The sequence below is a fragment of the Ochotona princeps genome, chromosome 2, assembly GCF_030435755.1.
Source record: "Ochotona princeps isolate mOchPri1 chromosome 2, mOchPri1.hap1, whole genome shotgun sequence".
In the NCBI taxonomy this organism is placed as follows: domain Eukaryota; kingdom Metazoa; phylum Chordata; class Mammalia; order Lagomorpha; family Ochotonidae; genus Ochotona; species Ochotona princeps.
The window spans coordinates 31,398,086-31,417,580 of record NC_080833.1 but is presented as its reverse complement, the minus strand read 5'-3'; the positions used below and the strand labels follow the sequence as shown (position 1 = coordinate 31,417,580).

Here is a 19,495-nt window from a genome sequence, read left to right as displayed (position 1 = left end):
GTGTGAGGAAGCAGCCTTGCAATCCCAGGCTGTGTTGCCACTGAGGTCTTACTGTGTACCAAACTATGTGCTTGAACCCAAGTGAATGCCAAAGATTAAGTATCTGATCTCTGAGGAGGACCACAAAGGAGGGTGAAGGGGCCAGTAACAAGACACCTCCTCAGAATCAGGGAATGCTGTGCCTGAGGAGCTGCCTTGGTTTGGGTTGAGGCCAATCCTGAAAGGGAATGCAGTGATGGTACCCTGCTGCCTGCCGCCATGGGCTGGGCACAGAGGCACCAAGGTACGATTCCCTTTGTAACATTTATAAATATTGTCTTCTGGTGTTCATAGACTCCTTGGAAAAAGTGGACCAGCCATGTTACAGATTATCAGACTGAAACACTGCTGGGTTACAGAGCCAAATTCTAAGCTTGATTCTGGTATCCCAACCTCTCACTACTGTACACTCCCATCTTCATTGAAATGCTTCTGTAAAACAGGAAAATACAAAAGAAGGAAGGGAAAGTAAGAGCGGATCTTTTGCAGAAATACCTTCAGCCAGGAATCAAGCAGTATATCTGAGTTGACCTGCTGGCTTACCAGATGGTTGGCTTGTAAAGGACCTTCATCTGAGCAAGTGTGTTCCTGCTGCAGCACCTGCTGCAGTTCCTTGCCCTAGTATCTTAGATACAAGGTTGTCTCTTCATCCGAAAGTAGCCTAATTTCTTTCTTTTCCTTAAATTCTCCTTGTCCAGAAAAAGCACAGGACTTGCAGACCAAGAAAGAACAAGAAGAAGAAGAAAAAAAAACAACTCATTAAAGACCATCTAGTCTAAGGAACAGTCTAAGGAAACCCAAGTGTAGACAAAGACATTAAACTTAATGACAGTCACCAATTGAGAGCTAGAGGCATGCCCAGCACACAGGCCTCCCAATCCCCATCCAGGCTTGTTTGTTGTGTTACTACTTGCTCTACTCAGGCAGATAGCTGGGAGCCAACATGAGGCAGTCCTTCCAAATTAGTTTCTGTTCTAACCCTGGTTTACTGTTTTCTAGGTGAAACCTTTGTTCTAGGGAACAAACTGGCCAGGTCCTTGGAGCCACACTCAGACTCAATGGACTCTGCTTTGAATCCCACCAGCCTTGTCAGCACCTCCCAAACTCTGCGAACTCCTGGGTTCCGGCCCTTACTTCCCTCCTGTGGCCTTCCATCCAGTACTGCCTTAGCCATGCACAGGCTGTGCTCCCGGGGTAAGCTGATTAGGGTTCTGGACCACCCCTTTAGGCTTTCCTTTCCTTGTTGCTTGTGCTCTGGGAGGCCAGAAAGTGCCACTTTTTCTCTTGCCTAGGGGTGGCACTGGGGGGTGACATTGTTGTGCTGGGTCACATACCTGAGAAGTAACTGGAGCTCTGAGATTGGCTTGAGAATGACAAAGACTAAAAGCCAAAAGACCTAAGGTCAACATTTCTTCATCTCTTAGCCATTTATATGAACACCATCTGTATTTAGCATGGTGAGGCAAAAAAAAAATTTTTTTATTGGAAAGGCAGATATACAGAGAGGACGAGAGACAGAGAGAAAGCTCTTCCACCAATTGATTCACTCCCCAAGTGTCCACAACGGCTGGAGCTGAGCCAATCCGAAGCCAGGAGCCTGGAACCTCTTCCGGTTCTCCCACATGGGTGCAGAGTCCCAAGACGTGAGGCAAAAATTGATCACTGTCCTGAGTCTAGTGGAGCAAACAAAACATTTAAACCAGTCATTGTAAGAGTATGTGTTAAGTGCAGTGACAAAGTTGCCCTGTGGATGGTATGAAAACTGTAAGAATGAACGAGCTTGGTGTTCACACAAAGCTTCCATGGATGGCCCACAGGGGTGTTAGAGGATGGAAAATAGTTTACAGGAAACATTATGGATCCAGCTATGCTTAAAGACAAGTTTTTCACTTTATAAGAACTCTGATTTTCTTCTTTGGTTCTTAGTAACCTAGATATCGGGCAAGAAAACATAGCTTGAGAATTAAAGGTTTTGGTAAGTTAGATAGACAAGATGGGAGGTGCTGGAGTCCAGCTCCAGCCGAGTTCGGAACTCGAGAAGGGTGTGTGGGTGAGGTGTAAAGAGGAACGAAAAATGGACCACTACAATTCCAGGATCATAATGGACAATGCAGGAAAGTTGTCCGCTTTATTTATATAGTAGTATAGTATACAGAAGTAGTCAAACTCTGGCTCAGACTTTTTACGTCATGGTCAAGTGGGTGTTTCCAAGGATAATTCTGCCATTTGTTTCACCTTAAAGCAGGATGTTATCCATCCTGACCCTGTGGTCAGGAAGTTCTCAATAGATACTGCATATCAGTCAGTAACACATTCCTACTACAATTCTCATCCTATAACTTCGTCTTGAATCAGTTAATGCAGGAAGTGCATCACAAAAGGAGGGAGTTAAAGATCAAGAAAAGAGGGAAGAATAGATTCCCACTACATCTGGGGACTTAACACCCTTGATTAGCATAAGGTCAATGGGGGCAGCAATAATAAAAGGCCCTTTTGCTAAAATGGTATCAGCAACATCAACTTCCAAGCTCACATTGATAATAAAGACCAACTCCACAGAGGCAGACAATGGCTAAATATATTACAGAAATCCCAGCGGGGTTGTCCAGGTGTCCATGCATAGGGAGGCGGAAGTGCCTTCAGGTGGATGCAGAGACATCCAAGGGACCCTGCCATGCAGTAGCAAATTCCTTGGGGCCCCGCCTGCAATGAACTTCACATCCTCCTGTCTTCCACACCCACCACACAGACCCCAGCAGGGAGGAAAGTGAAAAGAGCATGTAAAGACATCAATTGAGCTGGGGAAAAGTTTAAATCATGAGTCACGGGATCCAAGCCAGATAAGAGGAGTAAAAGGAGTGGGAGATGGAAGTTTGATATGCCAAAGAACTTGGTGATGTAAGAGTTGTATAGATCTAAGTCCCAAGAGAATTGAAAAGACAGGTTGTTGTGGGTCAGATATTAGAATATTTCAAACTCTAAAGTGAATGTGTTCCAAATGATGACAGGAACCAGACAGTGACCTTGGCAATAGATACCTGAAGTCAGGTGGAGGTGAAAATCATTGATGGCATTGTAGACCTGTGAACTGCTTCCAAGAGTTATGACAGGAACTGAGATGGTGCAAAAGGTAGTGAGCTAACCATCAATAAGTCTTCTTTTAACAAGGGATAGAGATCTCTAAACAATGACCAGGAAGAACAGATGGTTGGTACCTGTTTGGCATCTGAAAATCATGAGCTTTCTAAGAGGATGGTCTAGAAAAAGTAACAGGGAGCCAAGGGAATGCTACCTCCATACCCCCAGTTTCTCCTCCCTAGGCCATGGTTGGGGGGTATATGAAAGAATAACAAAACTCCATTAGCAAAGCTCACAATGAAAAGTAGAAGAGTAAAAGCTTTCATGAAGATTGGAGTTGATGGTTTCCCTCCCCCCAACCTTAACCCAGAAAGATGGCAAATGAAATACAAAAGTCTCTCAGGTACACGTAGAAGGGAAAGCTGATTCTGTTGTGCCGGATTTTGAAATCCCCAGATAATCATCAAGTCTGAAGTCGGAGCTAAGGCATAAAGGTGGTTTATTCAGGTTAACTAAGGTCTCCCAGCCACCTCCCCCAGCCCAGCATGGCTGGGCGGGGGAGGGGCAGCCGCTGCAGGATCCTCAGGAAAGGCAAAAAGCGAGCGCATGAGCCAGAGAGAGCCAGAGAGCCCAAGCCCCCCAGTTCTTATACATTCTTTCATATACCCCCCAACCCTGCAGCCTCTGCAGGATCCTCAGGAAAGGCAAAAAGCAAGCGCGTGAGCCAGAGAGAGAGCCAGAGAGCCCAAGCCCCCCAGTTCTTATACATTTCAGGCTATTAATTATACAGTCATGATTTAGCAGGCTTCTGTTGGTGGGTTTGAAACAAGCAACTTTCAAAAAGTACAAATCGATGAGCTATAGGGCGGTGGATCTTATCTAACACCAGGTACCTCCTTCCTGAGGAGTCGTCTGCCTACGTGACCTGCCAGGTGTGCTGCCGGGTGTCACGTAGACTATCAGGCCTGGAGTTCACACAGCCCACAGCCAAGCTTTAAGGCAGAATCACAAAAGGCAGAAAACATCCAGGTTCTTCAATTCTAGCCTCAGCCTCCTGTCTTGAGATATGAGGAAGTTCATCTCATCCCCCAAGTCATCGTCATAGGCAAAACAGAGATGGGAATGCCAACCCGATTTTTCCACAGGAGCATTAACTATTCCACAATCAAATGAAGGTAGGGATATGGAAGCATTTTGAAAGTTAAACCATCCCCCAGGTATGAGGGAAGTTGCTAATACTGTAATCTTCCCCAGGGTTCTGTTTCTGATCGTGCTTCATGAGAGGTTGCCTCTCTTGGCACTGCTGCTTCCTAGGTCCCACTGCTCTACCTCCAGGACACTATGGGTCTGCCACATCATGGCCAAATCATCTTTTGGCCCTGCAGAATCTCATAGGCTATAGAAGATTCCACTCAAAACCAAGTCTGTCTCTTCTCACATTTCATCAGTACAGATGATCAGGCATGAGTTTCTTAGTCTGGGCTCTGTGTATGTTCCTCATGGCCTTAGTCATTCTTTAGGTTTGTTTGTTTGTTTTTTAATTTTTATTGGAAGGCATAGTTACAGAGAAAACCAGTCTAATCCATTGGCTCACTCCCCAAATGGCCACAACAGCCAGAGCTGAAGCCAGGAGCCAGACACTTCTTCCAGGTCTGCTATTGTGGGTTCAGAGGCTCCAAGACCTGAGTCATCCTCCTCTGCTTTCCCAGGCCATCAGCAGGGAACTGGATCCAAAGTAGAGCAGCTGAGGCCTTAGTCATTCTTGGTCTGAGAGAACTGGCCTCCTCGGAAGAGCAGCGGAACTGTACACACAGGGATAGGGCAACCTGTGATAGAAAGTCAACACTAACTCATCTAACTAGCTATGCGCTAGTTAACAACGCTAACTGGCTATGTGGTCTCAGGCAAATCACCTTACCCTTGGGGCCTCACTTTCTTCCTCTCTAAAGATAGTAATAATACTGTTTGAAAGTCAAATGAGTTGACAGTGATGTGGTTCTTTATGATGCAGTCCTTTCATGTATTAGACCGCTTTTTATCTCTGCTACATTTGTTTCTTGCATGAATTATTGTAGTAGCTCCCTTTTGAACAGTTCTGCCTTGCTTTTCTCCTCGTCCTGCTAAGGTTTATTAGTGATGTGGACTATGAGAAGAATCCCTTTTGTTGCAAATGGGTACATGTCACTCCTATATTCAAAACCTATCTGTTTCACTCACAAAAACTGGTGCTCTCCAGTGGCCTACAAGGTCTATTATCTATACCACCATGTTTCTCTTTGCCTCACACATCCATATCTGTCTTCTGGATGTTATATCACTTCCTCTCACATACACTTCATCCTAGTGTATTGACCTTCCTGTTAAAACTTAATTGTTCCTTGGAACCCAGCACAATGGCTCAATGGTTAAATCTGCTTGTTGAGGGCAAGCACCAGGATCCTTTATGGGCTCTGGTTTATGTCCTGGTTGCTTTGCTCTACATCCAGCTCCCTGCTTGTGGCCCAAAATCTTGGGACCCTGCACCCACATAGGAAACCCAGAGGAGGCTCTTGGCTCCTGGATCAACTCAGTTCCAGCCGTTATGGCCATTTGGGGAGTGAACCAGCAGATGGAAGAATTTTTTTCTCTATTTCTTCTCTCCGTGAATCTGCCTTTCTAATAAAAGATCTTAAAAAAAAAAATACTCACTTAATAGCCTATGTAGATAAGGGTATTTCAAAAAGTTCATGGGAAATGGAGCAAAAGATTATGAGTACCAATAAAATTTGGAAGTTGTACATTGGCTTTCCATGATATGCATTTTTTGTCTCTTCATATGCATGAATTTCAGAATACTTTATACCAGAATAAATGCTACTTTTAATCCCATTTTCCACAAACTGCTTGAAGTACATGTGTGTTTTATATATATATTAATACTAATATATATATATGAGCATAAATGTGTGTTTGCATGTATTCATGATTCCAAGCCTCTGATCAAAGGAATAGGCTAAAATGATGCAGAATCTTCCCTGTTCTCTCCAGTCTCTCTGTGGTTGGTCCCTCAGCATCTCAGTGTGCTGTTGAGGGCAAAACTGAATGAGCCCTTTCAACTTCCTGTCTACTGACACCTCTAAAAGCTATCTGGGATTCTGTGGCTCTAATTACTCCTGTTTGTTCTCGCACACTTTATCCTGGTCTGGGCAATGGCAAACTGCAAGATTAACAGGCAATTTACTAGAATTCCCAGGCATAGTATGCTTTGAATTTTAGATGTGGGACTCAGAATGGAGAAAGTAAGAGGAAAATCTTAGCCTCTGCAGGAGACAGTTAAAGATCAGGTCTTTCTAATGTCCAAGTGTGTTTTAGCACTACTATTTGATAGTTGTGACAGGACATCTCCGGGTATTGAGCATGTAGACATGAGCAGAGCAAGGTACTTGTAAATGACAGACTCAGTCATTGAACAAACATGTTTGATCATCTGCTCTAAGAAACCAGCCACTCTTCTATGTGCTGGACACATAGCAGAGAGCAAAATAGCTGATCTTTGGTAAGGAGAAAGTAGGTAATAAGCATAAAATAAGTAATGCATAAAATTACTCTAGGTAGTGATATCTCTAAGGGGCAAAAACTAGGGAGCTTTGAGAGTGATTGTTGAGGAATTGCCTGCCTCAATGAGGTGATCAGGGAAGGCCTCCCTGAGGAACCAGTGTTTGTGATGAGCTCCAGAATCTGAAAGGAGCTTGTGGTGGAGAAAGACCACCCCAGAGAAGTCAAGGATCAGAGAGGCAGTCAGTGTGCCTGAGTGTAAGTGAGTCGTGTGAGTTGCAGGTAGACATGTGTATGGAATGTAGTAACAAAGATGGGAAGGGCAGGGTGATGGGATGCCTCGGAGACCCTGGCAAGGAGCTCAGGGTACATTTCTTGATCCAGGGGAGGCCATCAAAGTGAGGGTTTCAGCGAGGAGTGACCTGATTCAATTAAATGGTTTTGAAAGGTCCCATTGGCTGCTTTATGGAGAACTAATTACTCGGGAAAATCTACCAAATGTGCTATAAGCAAGAGATAACACTCTGTGATTCAGGTGAGACTGGAAATGTTTCATGAAAGAGTTTGTCCTTGAAGGCAAGACTGGTTTAGTGAGGTTAGACAGAAGGAAAAAACTGCAGGGATACAGGGGGCACATTCCAGGCAGAGAGGACATACCTGCAAGTGGTCAAAATATAGGTGATGGTCAAAATACAGAGGGCCCGGTCTCAAAGAGAAGTGGGAGGAGTTTTGTTGGAGGTAAGAGTAAGATAAAAATTTGAGCAGTGTAACTGGCACTGCGATTCCTAGCAACCAAGGCAAAAATTCTTTGCTACCTTTAGTGCATCTGGTTATAGTGATGTCACCTATTCTCCAGGCCATGGAAGAGGACCCAGGCTATTAGCCACCACTTTATTTCTTTTTCCCAAGGTCCCAAGAATCTCTCTCTTGCCTGTCTGCCAGGGTCTCTAGAAGTGGTCCCCAGAGCCAAAGTAAAGTCAGCTTCTATTCCAGCCCCCTACCTTACCCTCATTGGTACCCCAGGCTGAATCAAAGCCTTAGAGCAAAGCTCAAGATCATTTCCGATTATCAAATCTAGCCTCTGAAAACAAAGATCAGACTTTCCCATTAGCTGCTTCACTTCCCCTGCTTCTGCCCTTGCACTACTATCACCTGGGAGGTCATTGAGATGTGCCAAGAGTGTGTGGGCAGGGGGTTTCAAGAGTGGTCCCCACTCATTACAGTAGGTGCCCTCCTGTCCCACAGGGTCGGAATGCTACTTGGAAAGCCGGGATGCCTCTAGACTGAGTGGCCGAGACCCCTCCTCCTGGACAGTCGAGGACGTGATGCAGTTTGTTCGGGAAGTTGACCCTCAGCTTGGACCCCACGCTGACCTCTTTCGTAAACACGTAGGTGCCCTGTCTGACCTCTGCCATGTTTGCTTAAAGATTTGCTTCTACAGCTTTTAGTTTCTTAAAGGGTATGGGAAGTATATTTGATCAGGTTCTTTGGGACTTAAATAGGAGACACCGTAAAACAGACAGACTCTCCTGGTATAGAAATAGACTCAGCCACATTCTTAGTGTTTTTGGCCTAAGGATTTGGTTCCAGGAATAGCAATGTCTTTTCCTTGGTGTATTTGCTTCTCCATCTGCCTGCCTTGACTCAGGAGCCTCAGCCCAACTTAACGAGTCTCTCACAAAGTATCCCCCCATTGTCTAGTGTTGTTAGCATCCGGTCCTCTACCCGCCCAGCTCTGCAAGCGGCCCTTTGGCTCCACAGCTGGGGGTTGCTCTGGATCCATCCTCATGATCTGGGGCTCCAGCTCACTCCCTTCTAGCCCAGTGCTCTTCTGCTAAGGACCCTCCAGTTTCTGATCTTTTCACTGATTATTGACATTGCCCACACCAGCCAGGTGAAAGGGCTGAACCCACAGGCCTCTCAACTGCTCAGTGAGTGGCTGTTCACTGCCAGCCCACAGAAGGGGACCCTACCACTCAGGAGAGATGAGGACCCATAGAGGAGCAGTGGAGGGTCAGGGTGAAACAGGTTCACTACCAGCGGAGGCTTCTGGGAAGACGTGGGGTTGAGCCGAGTAACAGGGTGGGAGGGCAAGGAAACTGCTTCTTAGGCTGTGGAGAAAGGAGAAGGATGGGAATGTGTGAAGAGTCTAACTGGGTGGGGTCTGTGGTGGATATCTGGGGCAGAGCATTCTTCAAGATGAAAGGTAAGGATAGCAGGCGCCCATGTCACAGTAGGTTGGCCCTTCGTGGGTGACCTTTATTCAGAACCTGGGGTGGTCAGATCATGCAGGTCTGTGATGGCACTGCCCCTCTTCCCCCAGGAGATTGATGGCAAGGCCCTGCTTCTACTGCGCAGCGACATGATGATGAAGTACATGGGTCTGAAACTGGGGCCTGCCCTCAAGCTCTCCTACCACATCGATCGGCTGAAGCAGGGCAAGTTCTGAGAGCAGAGGGAGAGTCTGCCTCCCAGGAAGAAGGATCATCAGCTCACCCCACACCCAGCGAGCTTCCAGCCACCTCAGCTCACCAGCAGGCTGTGTGGTGCCCCCTGCTGCCCCCTCCCACCATGACACGTCCTTCCATGAAGGACTGAGGAGGAGAACACTCAGGATCTAGGGCTCTCTCCTCAGCCCTGTCACCGCTCTGAGGTCTCTATTTATTTTTCAAGCCTAGCCTCTCATCAGGAATTTAGACTGAGCCCTTCTAAGTGTGGGAGGAAGAAGCCAGCCCTGGGGCCTAAGAAGACAGGCCCTGGCTTGGCAACTGTGCCCATGCCCTCACCACCTGCTGGTTTGTTGGGGCACCCTGTTGCCCCCTGGCTTCTCCCTTCTCATCAGACACCCTGACTCTGAACTCATGGTGCAGATCTCTAACTTTGAAAAAAAAAAGTCTTCTATTGCTAATTTATTATTTCTGGCAAACCCTCTGGTTAATCCTCTTATACCAGTCACTGGGTCTCAGTGGGAGGAAAACTGCCCTGCTGGGTCCAGAGGCCTCTCCAGATGGTCATGGTCCTTTCAGAGGGCACTGCCCAAGGGCACTTTGTTTTGGAAATGGATGACCCCATAAGGCTTTGGCCACAGCAGTTAGCACTGGAGAAGGAAGGGGGTCCCTGTCAACCTTCCCTTCTCTCCCCAATAGTCCCTTGCAGTGCCAAGCCTCATCTGTAGGCATGGGAGGAGCCCCTTGCATCATGTTCCTTACCACAGCTCCCCGCCCTGGCCATAAATGCTGGTGAAGAAGATTAGGCTCCATGACCCTAACACCTGTGGAGCAGGAGGGAAGGTCTCCAGCTGAGTGACTCTGTCCGCTGCACTAGCCACGTGCTTTCCGTGAGCAAGTCCACAGCATAGCTACTCCCGCTGCCATCTGGATTTGATGCCAGTTTGTTTATAAATAAAAGAAAAAAATGGTTCCCAGTGCCTTCTCAGTCAGCCGACAGCCAAACTGCTGTACATTCACGGGGCAGCTCTCTCCCCTTCCCCTGGTCTTGGTTTTCTTATCTATAAAGTAGGGAGTTCAGACACAATGATTCCCCAAGAGCTCTGCTGAGTCTAGCAATCCCTCAGAGCAGACCATCTTCCAGAGGCACACAGAGGTCCCAGTGTCCCGGAAGGCAGAGGCACACACACATACATGCACACCCTGCCCTGAAAGGCCTGTGCTGGCAGGGGGCTTGGCTGTGATGTGCGTAGCAGCCACACAAGGCTGAGCAGGAGGAAGCCCCGGTGCCTATGTCCATTGTCACCCTCGGAGGCCTAAGGAGGAATGTAGGGCAGGCCTGTGCCATGCCCCATGCACTGACTGGGGGCTGGGTATGAGTCCAGAACCTAGAGACACAACCCTGTGGAGGGTACAGAGCCCCCCAGGAGGAGGCAGCAGCCCAACTACCAGATCTAACCCAATACTAGCACTTCTGCATTCCTTACTATGGGCCACATAGCCTGCTTTATGTGAATTAGAGTTCTCTCAGTCTCCACAGCAGGAAGTGCCAAGATGGGGTTTGAAACCAAGTAACCTGACTCAAAGGCATGGGTTCTGGTCTCACAGAGATTCTGGCACTGCCTGTAAAGCTTTGTATCTGCCACTTTCCTTCTTTGGGCCCTTTTCGCTGTGAGAAGGTGGCTATCACCAGTGACAAGTTGTGACTTTTCCCACTTAGCCATTGTGAGGTTTAACATGGCTGTCAGGAAGCCATTAGGGTCAAGGCTGCTAACCAGAACAGCTCCTGTGTTCCACACAGTCCCAGGCACTGGGGCCCAGGAGGAGCCATTCATTCAGGATATTCCCAAAGAGAACTTCACTGTACCTGGCAGTGAACTGCAGGGGACACAAGGACTAAGGTAGTAACACTGGCATAGGTAGACAGGCCAGACAGATGTCAAAGCTGGGCCTGATGGGACACAATGGCCCCACACCACCCAACCCTCTTATCACCAAGAGTAGTACTTTACAGACTGGTTTTTTTTTTTTTTTTTTTTGAAGGCTTAGAGTGGAGTACAGTGTTAATTGTGTGTATTGCCTCATTAAACCTCACAACAACCCCAAAAGTTAGCTATTGTGTTCCTCACCCTCCACCCTCACAGATGGGGAAGCTAAAGCTGGGAAAGGTTAAGTGATTTGCCCAGCACTTACTAGCTACTAAGGGATGCAATCCATGTTTCTGCCTGCTACTCCCATGAGCTTCAGCTGACCTTTTAGTGTTGACAGGCTGCACTGGTGTGGCATTCCCCATAAAGGTGCCCAGACAGGAACAATGCTGCCCCCAAGCCAGCAGGGCAGTCCTTACAGAGCCACTGTCATTGGGAGCACTTCTCAGTTATCCGGGGGCAGCTCAGGTACCGAGCTCTGAGCTGGCCGGGGCAGGACGAAGGCTGATGTCGCCTCAGACGCTGCCTGCTCCCCAGATGCAGAGTCCTGAGCAGCTCAGCAGGCCCAGTTAGTGTCCAGGGTTTCTGCAAGGGCTGTGCCCGCTTGGATCGCTATACTCTGGAAGCCCAAGGCCATGGCTTCTCTCCAGCATCTGTAGTTGACCCCTGGAGCACCAAGAACAGATTGTACACATTAGAGGGCATTTTTACCCTAAGTAATGTTGTCTTGAAACAGTTGACATTCCACGTTTATCTGGTTTCCTGGGGAACAGAACTAGAAAAGTAATCAAAGGTCAAATTCAACAGGCAAGGAGAGGGATTTGTTGACCTTGTACTTTGGCTGCCCTAACCTCTGGGGCATAGAGAAGGGCCTGGTATGGGGGGCGCTCTGGAGTCCACTTGTTCATCTTGACCCATCTCAAAAGAAGTCAGTGCTCAGTAGAGCCAGGGTCTGGAAGTAGGAGCAGAGGCTTCGGGCAGCAGGGCCCTAGAGGTGGCAGCTGGCATGCTGCGTGGGCACCAGGCCTGCGGAGGCTTTACAGGAGGGCAGGCACATCTTCAGCCCTGGGGTTCCGGAAGTTGCCCAGCATCTAACAAAGCACTGGTGGGCAGGCACTCTGTCTGCTCCCAGGGTAGAATCCACTGGGAGCACAGGAGTGCTCCTGCTGCCTGACCGCCACAGGCCTGCCTATCTGAGGCTGCCTGGGAAGCCATTGTTGTTTCTAGTGAGATCACAGAGGTGGTTGTGTAGGCCCCACCCACTGCCTATAACCTTGGGTCTCAGTGCTAACCTCCCAAGTGTCCCCGTGGGAGCTGTGGGAGTACAGGGCCAGCACCCCTCACGCCCCCTACCCCTCCGGAGCTGGCAGGACCCAAAGCTCATGGGCCTCCTCTTTCTGCGTATCTGATTACCCTGACTGCCCCAACCCAGCCATGGCGGCTCCCAGGATCCAATCTGAAAAGCTACAGGCCAGTGGCAGCTCCCACGCAAAGCGGAGATTGGTGTGGGGGTGAGTTGCAGGAGTACTAAAGGTGTAGACACACCTGGCTGGGGAGGATGGTTCCTGGGCTGCGAGTAGGAGGCACAAGAGCCCCCTCCTGCTCACTGAACCAAAAAGAGGGTCCAAGCTAGGCTAGGGGTTCAGAGCGGCGTATAAGCCAAGCAGGGAGAGCAGCCATGGGGCGTCTGGCCAGCCTGCCGAGTGCTGGGCTGTGCCCTCTTCTCCAGAGGGCCTTCTCTGATAGGTGTCTTGGATGTCTAGAGGTGCAGATTCTCTTCTGGTGGGCAGGAAACCCCCCAAGCCTGTAGAATAGGAAGGGGAGGAAGTGAAAAGATATGATGGGGCCCTCTAGGACCTGGCTTCTGATCCCTTCTGCCCCTCAGTCTTCCCACAGGGTGTAGGCTGGCTCCATCCTGCCTGACACTTTCATCCTAGGCCAAGGGCAGATGCCAGGCCCTCCCTCCCTCTTTCTCTCTCTGGCCCTACCCAGCCTCTGCCAAGGTGGGAGCCCCCCAGGAGCCTTGGCACCCCCAAGTCCCCCAGGAGGCCCTGGGCTAATTGTGGAGCCCAGGGTCCAGGATGGAACAGCCAGCAGTAAGGACCCTCCAAACCCTCCGGAGGCCGACCCCTCCCGTGACCCCCAAAAAGAGATCAGCATGCACCTAGATGTGGGACATCCCACGGAGCCCCCAAGCAAGCAGCGCCTGCCAGCCCTACCCCCAGAAGAGCCCCCACCCGAGGACTGCAGCCTGGAGGTGGAGCCCAGCGCACACACTCTCTATGTGGGCCACCTGAACCCCCAGTTTTCCGTGCCCGTGCTCGCCTGCCTACTACGGGACACTCTGGAGCGTCTGCAGCTGCCCGTAGCCCGGGAGGACATTGAGGTAGTGCGGCGGCCCGGGAAGGCCTACGCACTGGTGCAGGTGACCACGCCCAAGGCCACTCTGGCCTCGCTCCCCTGGCGCCTGCAGTTGGCCTGGCAGGAGCACCGGATTCTCAAGGAGCTGGCAGTGCGCGGCAAGGAGCTGGTACTGACGGAGGGCCGGGGACCCACAAGCCACAGGGAGGTGAGTGAACTCCCCAGCAGGCCACCAAGGCCCCACTCTGAGGACAGGCCTGGCTGCCAGTGGCCTGCAGAGTGGGTTGCCTCAGAGAACAACGCTGGCCTTCACCATGTGCCCCCAGCTGGGCAGCCACATGGGGCCCTCACCAGGCCCTGTGGACTTTACAGCCTTGCAGCCTGGGTGCCCTCAGACCCACAGAGGTCTGAGCCTTTCTCAGTCTCCCTCACATGTCCAGAAAGTACAGAGCTGCTAAATAAAGTGGGACCCAGGCTGGCTTATAGAGAGCTAGGTGGGCAGGGGAAGGTCATGGCAAATAGGGCGCACCTGCAAAGAGGGGTGTTGGGTACACTGTGCAGAAGGGAGGGAGCATTATGTAGACATCAGCAAGTCGCTGGGGCTCAGGCCACAGCTGTAGTTAGCTAGGATGGAGTTAGGAAGGAATCTGCAGGCCTAGCCCTTGCAGAATAGAGACCATGGCCCAGTCAGGGCACAGGAGCAGGAGGGCAGTGGCAGGTCACCCCCAGGACACCTGGGTTGACTTCTTTTGGAGACACCTGTGGTGTCTAAACTGTTAACAAAATAACACATGTGTGCTGATTGCACGTTTGTATGACAGCTTTACCAGATTCTCAAACTGGGTGGCTGCAGGACCGGGAGTATGCCTCTCACTCCCTGCCCCAGCCCAGGCCAAGCTCCCAGTCCTAGAACCTTGGTGATCTGGAAACAGCAGGAAGCCAGCAATGTTTGCAGAAGTAACTATCAGACTGGCATTTAGGGTCAGTGAGCAGGGCATGATGGAGAGTGCCCAGAGTCGTGAGACCTGTGAGGGACTGACCTGAATGGGCCTGCAATCTGCAAAGTGGCCAGAACATGATGCCCAAGCCCCCAGACAGAACAAAAACCAGAGGAATGACCTCAGGAAGGACGGAGGGGGTGGGCAGGCACAGTGGTCTGCAAAGGTTTCAGGGGCCAAGGAGTTAGGTGGGGGTCTCAGATCACCCCACAGTTCAGGGACCTGCAGCCATCACAGAAGTGTTGGAAGGACCTGGTTCTGGGCATCAGAAGCTAATCTGCAGTCCACATGGGAAAGCTCAGCCAACAGGTGTCCCAGCTTCCAACCCCAGGAAGGAGAAATCTCTTCTCCTGACCGCCCTGGGCTCCACAGCCCACTTACAGCCCAGCCCAGCAGGGCAAGGAACAGGTGGCTTGAGCCTTGGGTCTGGCAGCAATGCCCCTTGCTGGCTCCAAGAGTGGAAAACATGGCACTCAAGCAGGGCAGCAGCAAGCACATGAACCAGGCCTTCAAGCATAGGTGGGGGCTCTCCCATGCACCTCCCTTAACAGTGAGGGCATCACTGGGCCTGAAGCGCCGGAAGGGTACATCAGGATGCCTGTGGCAGGCATAGGCCAGGGTTCTGGCAGTCTCTTGAAGGCTGGAGGGGCTCTGATATGGCCTCAGCCCATGCACCTTGCTCTTGACCTCTTCCTACCCCACCATGCCCAGCAGGAGGAATACTGCGGCCCCAGCCCTGGCTCTGGGTTCCAGCCACCTGCTCGGCCTACAGGCCTCTCTCCTAGCAGGCCCCGGGCCTGGCAGCAGCACAGCTCCCAGCACCGGCCCAGTGGCGTACGTTCCGACAGCGCCATTGTCCACCAGGAGATCCTGGGACAGGAGCGGCTCTTTCAGGGCGCCCTCCTGGGCACTGAAACGCGCAACATGGAGTTCAAGCGAGGTAGTGGCGAGTACCTGAGCCTGGCCTTCAAGCACCACGTGCGGCGCTACACATGCGCCTTCCTCAACAGTGAGGGTGGCAGCCTGCTTGTGGGTGTGGAAGACAGCGGCCGTGTCCAAGGCATCCGCTGCAGCCACCGTGAAGAGGATCGGGCGCGCCTGCTGGTGGACTCCATCCTGCAGGGCTTCAGACCTCAGGTCTTCCCTGATGCCTACACCCTCACCTTCATTCCTGTCGTCAGCACCGCTCCCACCAACAGCCCCCTCAAGGTGAGCCTGCGGTCTGCCTTGTCACCCTTCTTCACTCAGGACAACCACAGCCATGGAGGTTGGGGGAATGGGTCTCTGGGGCTGCAGAGCAGTGAGGGGCCACCTGTGTGAGTGGGAGACTGCCCGCAGCGTGGGGCAGCACCACAACACACCATGGTTGCCCTACCCAGGTACTGCGCCTGACTGTGCACGCCCCCAAGGCCCAGGGTGAGCCGCAGCTCTACGAGACAGACCAGGGCGAGGTGTTTCTGCGCCGTGACGGGAGCATCCAGGGCCCACTGTCTGTCAGTGCCATCCAGCAGTGGTGCCGGCAGGTGAGCAGGGGTCCAAGCTGATCCCAGGCCCCAAGACAGCTCTCATGTGCCCCGGGTCCTGTGTTACCACACAGCATGGTTCATATTGAAGTAACACCCAGTTTCACCTTGTAACGGACAGGAGCACAGCCACAAGTGGAGCATTTTTAAGAGGGAGGAAGGAGATGGGGGAAAGCAGGGGGCAAGGAGATAGTGGGGGAAGGGAGGGGACAGGGGTGCCAAGGAGGATGGCCTCACCATGGAGTCCCACACGTGGGTGGTTTCCTTTGGGACCCCTTGGCTAACTAGAAACAGCATGGCCAAGAGGTCTGGCTCCCCCTAGTTGAGAAACCCCAACTCCCCATCCCAACCAGGGCTCAGGTTCTATCACAGGTGATTGGTGGGCAGCCTGAGACCTTGGCAGCTTGGCCATCTGCTCCCACACTGTCCCCTCAGAAGTGGATGGCAGAGCTGGGCAGACTGGAGGAGAAGGTGAAGGTGCTGACGGTGGAAAAGGAGCAGCTCCAGCAACGGCAACAGCAGCGGCGACTCTGGCCTGTCTCCTGCACCTGCTGTGTCCTGTGAGGCCTTGGGGCAGCTGACAGGTGCCCACACTTGGCAGGGAGAGCCAAGGAGCTCCCATTCGGGTCCGAGTCCTTTGAATGCCACCCCAGTGAGCCACCTGGAGGTGGGCAGAGACCCCACATCCTGGATCCCTCACCACTACACATGGGATGGTCCCCATGTGACTCCAACCCCAAACAGGCCCCAAGCTGACACTGCTCTCCACATGACTGCCACGGAGCTTATGAAGATGTGGCCAGGCATCCCAGGGCCAAGCTATAACAGTACTGGCCTCCATGAAGCACTCATCTTGCCCCAGCCTGGGATCTGCACTGGACCATGTGAGAAAGGGATTGGTCCCTTCAGGTGAGCCCTACAAGGGGGTGAGGCCTGTAACTGATGCTGACAGGGCCAGAGGCCACACATGGCTTCTGGGTCCCACTTGCGGGGACATAAGGCTACCCAAGCTCCCTAATAAACAATAAACTGCACACACCAGGGGCAAAGTGGTTCTTCCCAAGACTCTTGGGTGGCAGGTCAGATGTTGCTGGGTTGTGTGTCCCATAGCAACCAGTGACCCCCCCCCCCAACTCCTACTGGCCAGAAGCCACAGCCTGCGGTGGGCTGCTAACAGAGCTGTGGGTGAGAGCCCAGCCGGCCAGGCAGGCTCTCTAGGGGACTGAAACTAGGTACTGTCTCTTGCTTCAGCATCACAATCCCCTATGTAGGGCAGTGGTTGGGGCCAGTACCCTAAGGGCAGCACCTGTGCCAGCAAGGTCCAGCTTCCACTCCATACCTCCTCTGGCCCCTGGAAAGGACTCCTGCTCTGTCCATTTCCTCCACTTTCTCCATCAGCACAGTCTCCCCAGTACCCAGAGCCCTCTGAGATCCCCATTTCAAGAATAAGGCCGTAGTTTTAGATGGCTCACATCCTGCCCCTGCCTGCTCCAGCTCCTCCGACCCAGTCATGCCCTCCTGCCTCAGGGCCTTAGCAGCACCCTGGCTGCGCCCCTCCCCCCACCGGAACACAGTTCTCCAGACCACCACAGGCCTCACCATCGTCAGGTTTGTGCTCACCTGTTATCCACTCTTGTTGTCAACCACACCTCCTTTCAACATGTCTGTGCATTCGATGGCCTGTGCTCTTGAGGAAATTTTTCATTCTCCCCACACTAAGACACATACATGTGCAACAGTCAAGGGTCAACCATGCTGACCCCTACAGTGTGCTCAGAACCAACACTGGAACGTGGCATCACCCACTTGGGTGCTACTGTGCTCTGGCATGGCGGTACAGTGAATTAAACCACCACTTTGCAGCAAACCCTTTGTTGCAGTGCCGGTTTGAGTCCTAGATACTTTGCTTCCAAGCCAGCTTCCTGCTCATGTGCACAAGATGGCACTGGGCAGATGGCTGGGGAGCTTGGATTCCACCCCCCACGGGAAACAGGATGGTCCTGGCTTCGGCTTGGCCCAGCCCTGGCGACTGAGGCCATCTGGACAGTGAACCAGCAGATGGGAGCCCTAGTTCCTCTGTCACTCAACATTCAAAATGTGTTGTCCTTAATAAAGGACACTCCTGAATCGGGAATCTGAGCCAATAGCAATTCCAGGAATCTTGTTAAGTGTTGTGTAGAAAAGGGGCTTGGGAACCACACTGCACTTGATCCCCTTCCACTTCACAGATTAGAGGCCCTTGGTCACCAATGGAACAGACATCACAGATGAACTCTGGCACCACAGCCCTTCTGTGGGCACCCAGGTGTCCTCCCCGGGCTGCTTCCTCTTACCCACAAGGACACAGCCCAGGGTGGGTCCAAGGCTCCAACCTAAGCACAGACATGTGCACCCTGACACTTCCACATCCCCTCACTCTCTCCAGGCTGGCCCAGTGTCTGTCAGGGCAGCAGCACCCACGGGTAGGCTCAGTGCTGTGAGTGCAGGCAGCAGTTCTCAGAGCGTGTATGCATGGCAGGGCACAGCAAGAGTCCCAGCTCCAGTCCTTGTCTTTGGCTTTTGTTTTTTTAACAAGCTCTGAGGAGCTGGCTGGTGTCCCTTTTCTCTAGAACATTATGCAGATGGTCAGCACCTATCCATTGGTCAGCTGTGGCCATCTCCTTGACTTTGTTAAGATACATTTATTTGGAAAAGTTACAGAAAGGGAAATGGAGATCTTCCACCTCTGCTTCATTTTCCAAATGACCACAAAGGTCAGGACCAGGCCAGGCCAAAGCGGGGAGTCAGGAGCTCCTTTACGGTCTCCCACATGGGTGCAGGTGCAAAGTACTTGAGCCATTCTCCACTGCTTTGCCAGGCAGGTACATTAGCAGAGAACTGGATCAGAAGCGGAACAGCCAGGACTCAAATCGTCACCCATTTGGGATGCTGACATCTCAGGTAATGGCTTGCCTGCTATACCACAGCACCTGGCTCTGCTGGGACTATCTTTGATGGGCAGGAACTTGTTTTAGAGTCAAGTCCTTGCTTTGTAAGTGATGCCGCTGTCACCAATAAGTCTGCTGCTCTGTGATGCAGGGGATGGTGAGACCACTGGCAGGTGGGAGTATGACTGAGCACCAAGAGCAGCGTTATGGCCTCAGCAGTTAAGGACCTGGGGCTCACTCCAAGGAGCCACAAGGTTCTGGCACGCAGTGGGTCAGGGAGTGGAACTGGGTCTCTCCTGTACCTCTCGGGTACCGGAGCTGGGGCTACAGAGAACCAACTGACTGCTCCACCCCACCTCCACCCAAAGGCCTGTTCCTCACAGAGGAGCTGTTCTGCACTACCCCTTCCAGCCAGTACCTGGCGCCAAGGGCACGAACCTTCCACAGGCTACAACTTGGATCTTCAGCGTCTGGGCATGAACTCAGAAGCCAGCGTGTGAGGAAGAGCTGCTGCTCCCTGCCATGCAAGAAGCCCATGGAGGGGTCCCCAAACCCATGCCACTTCCCTCCCCCAGCCCCATGGGCATCCTTCAGAACCGGTGCTGCTTTATAAACCTCAGCCTCTCTGCTCAACCTGTGTGGACATTGCCGGAGCCATCT

The 19,495-nt window shown here is 51.7% G+C and overlaps 2 protein-coding genes across 7 annotated transcripts in view; both read left to right on the top strand.

The window, feature by feature from the left end:
* Nucleotides 1-10,070, top strand: part of SCMH1 (Scm polycomb group protein homolog 1) — a 188,664-nt gene extending 178,594 nt beyond the window's left edge. For 2 of the 6 annotated variants that reach the window (XM_058679670.1, XM_058679657.1), the window contains 4 exons: nt 1,039-1,233; nt 7,897-8,039; nt 8,975-9,089; nt 9,798-10,070. In XM_058679670.1, coding sequence (XP_058535653.1) covers nt 1,039-1,233; nt 7,897-8,039; nt 8,975-9,089; nt 9,798-9,826 — 482 coding nt within the window. In that variant the 3' untranslated portion in view covers nt 9,827-10,070. Of the gene's footprint in view, nt 1-1,038; nt 1,234-7,877; nt 8,040-8,974 lie in introns of all 6 variants that reach the window. The other 4 variants (XM_004591523.3, XM_058679680.1, XR_009247464.1 and 1 more) reach the window with 3 other exon arrangements.
* Nucleotides 10,071-11,657: 1,587 nt separating this feature from the next.
* SLFNL1 (schlafen like 1) lies at nt 11,658-16,641 on the top strand. The gene is made up of 6 exons (XM_058679648.1): nt 11,658-12,537; nt 13,019-13,595; nt 14,782-14,793; nt 15,097-15,594; nt 15,765-15,908; nt 16,344-16,641. The coding sequence occupies exons 1-6, from the start codon at nt 12,461-12,463 to the stop codon at nt 16,470-16,472; spliced, it is 1,437 nt and encodes a 478-aa protein (XP_058535631.1). The 5' UTR covers nt 11,658-12,460; the 3' UTR covers nt 16,473-16,641.
* Nucleotides 16,642-19,495: the final 2,854 nt, after the last annotated feature.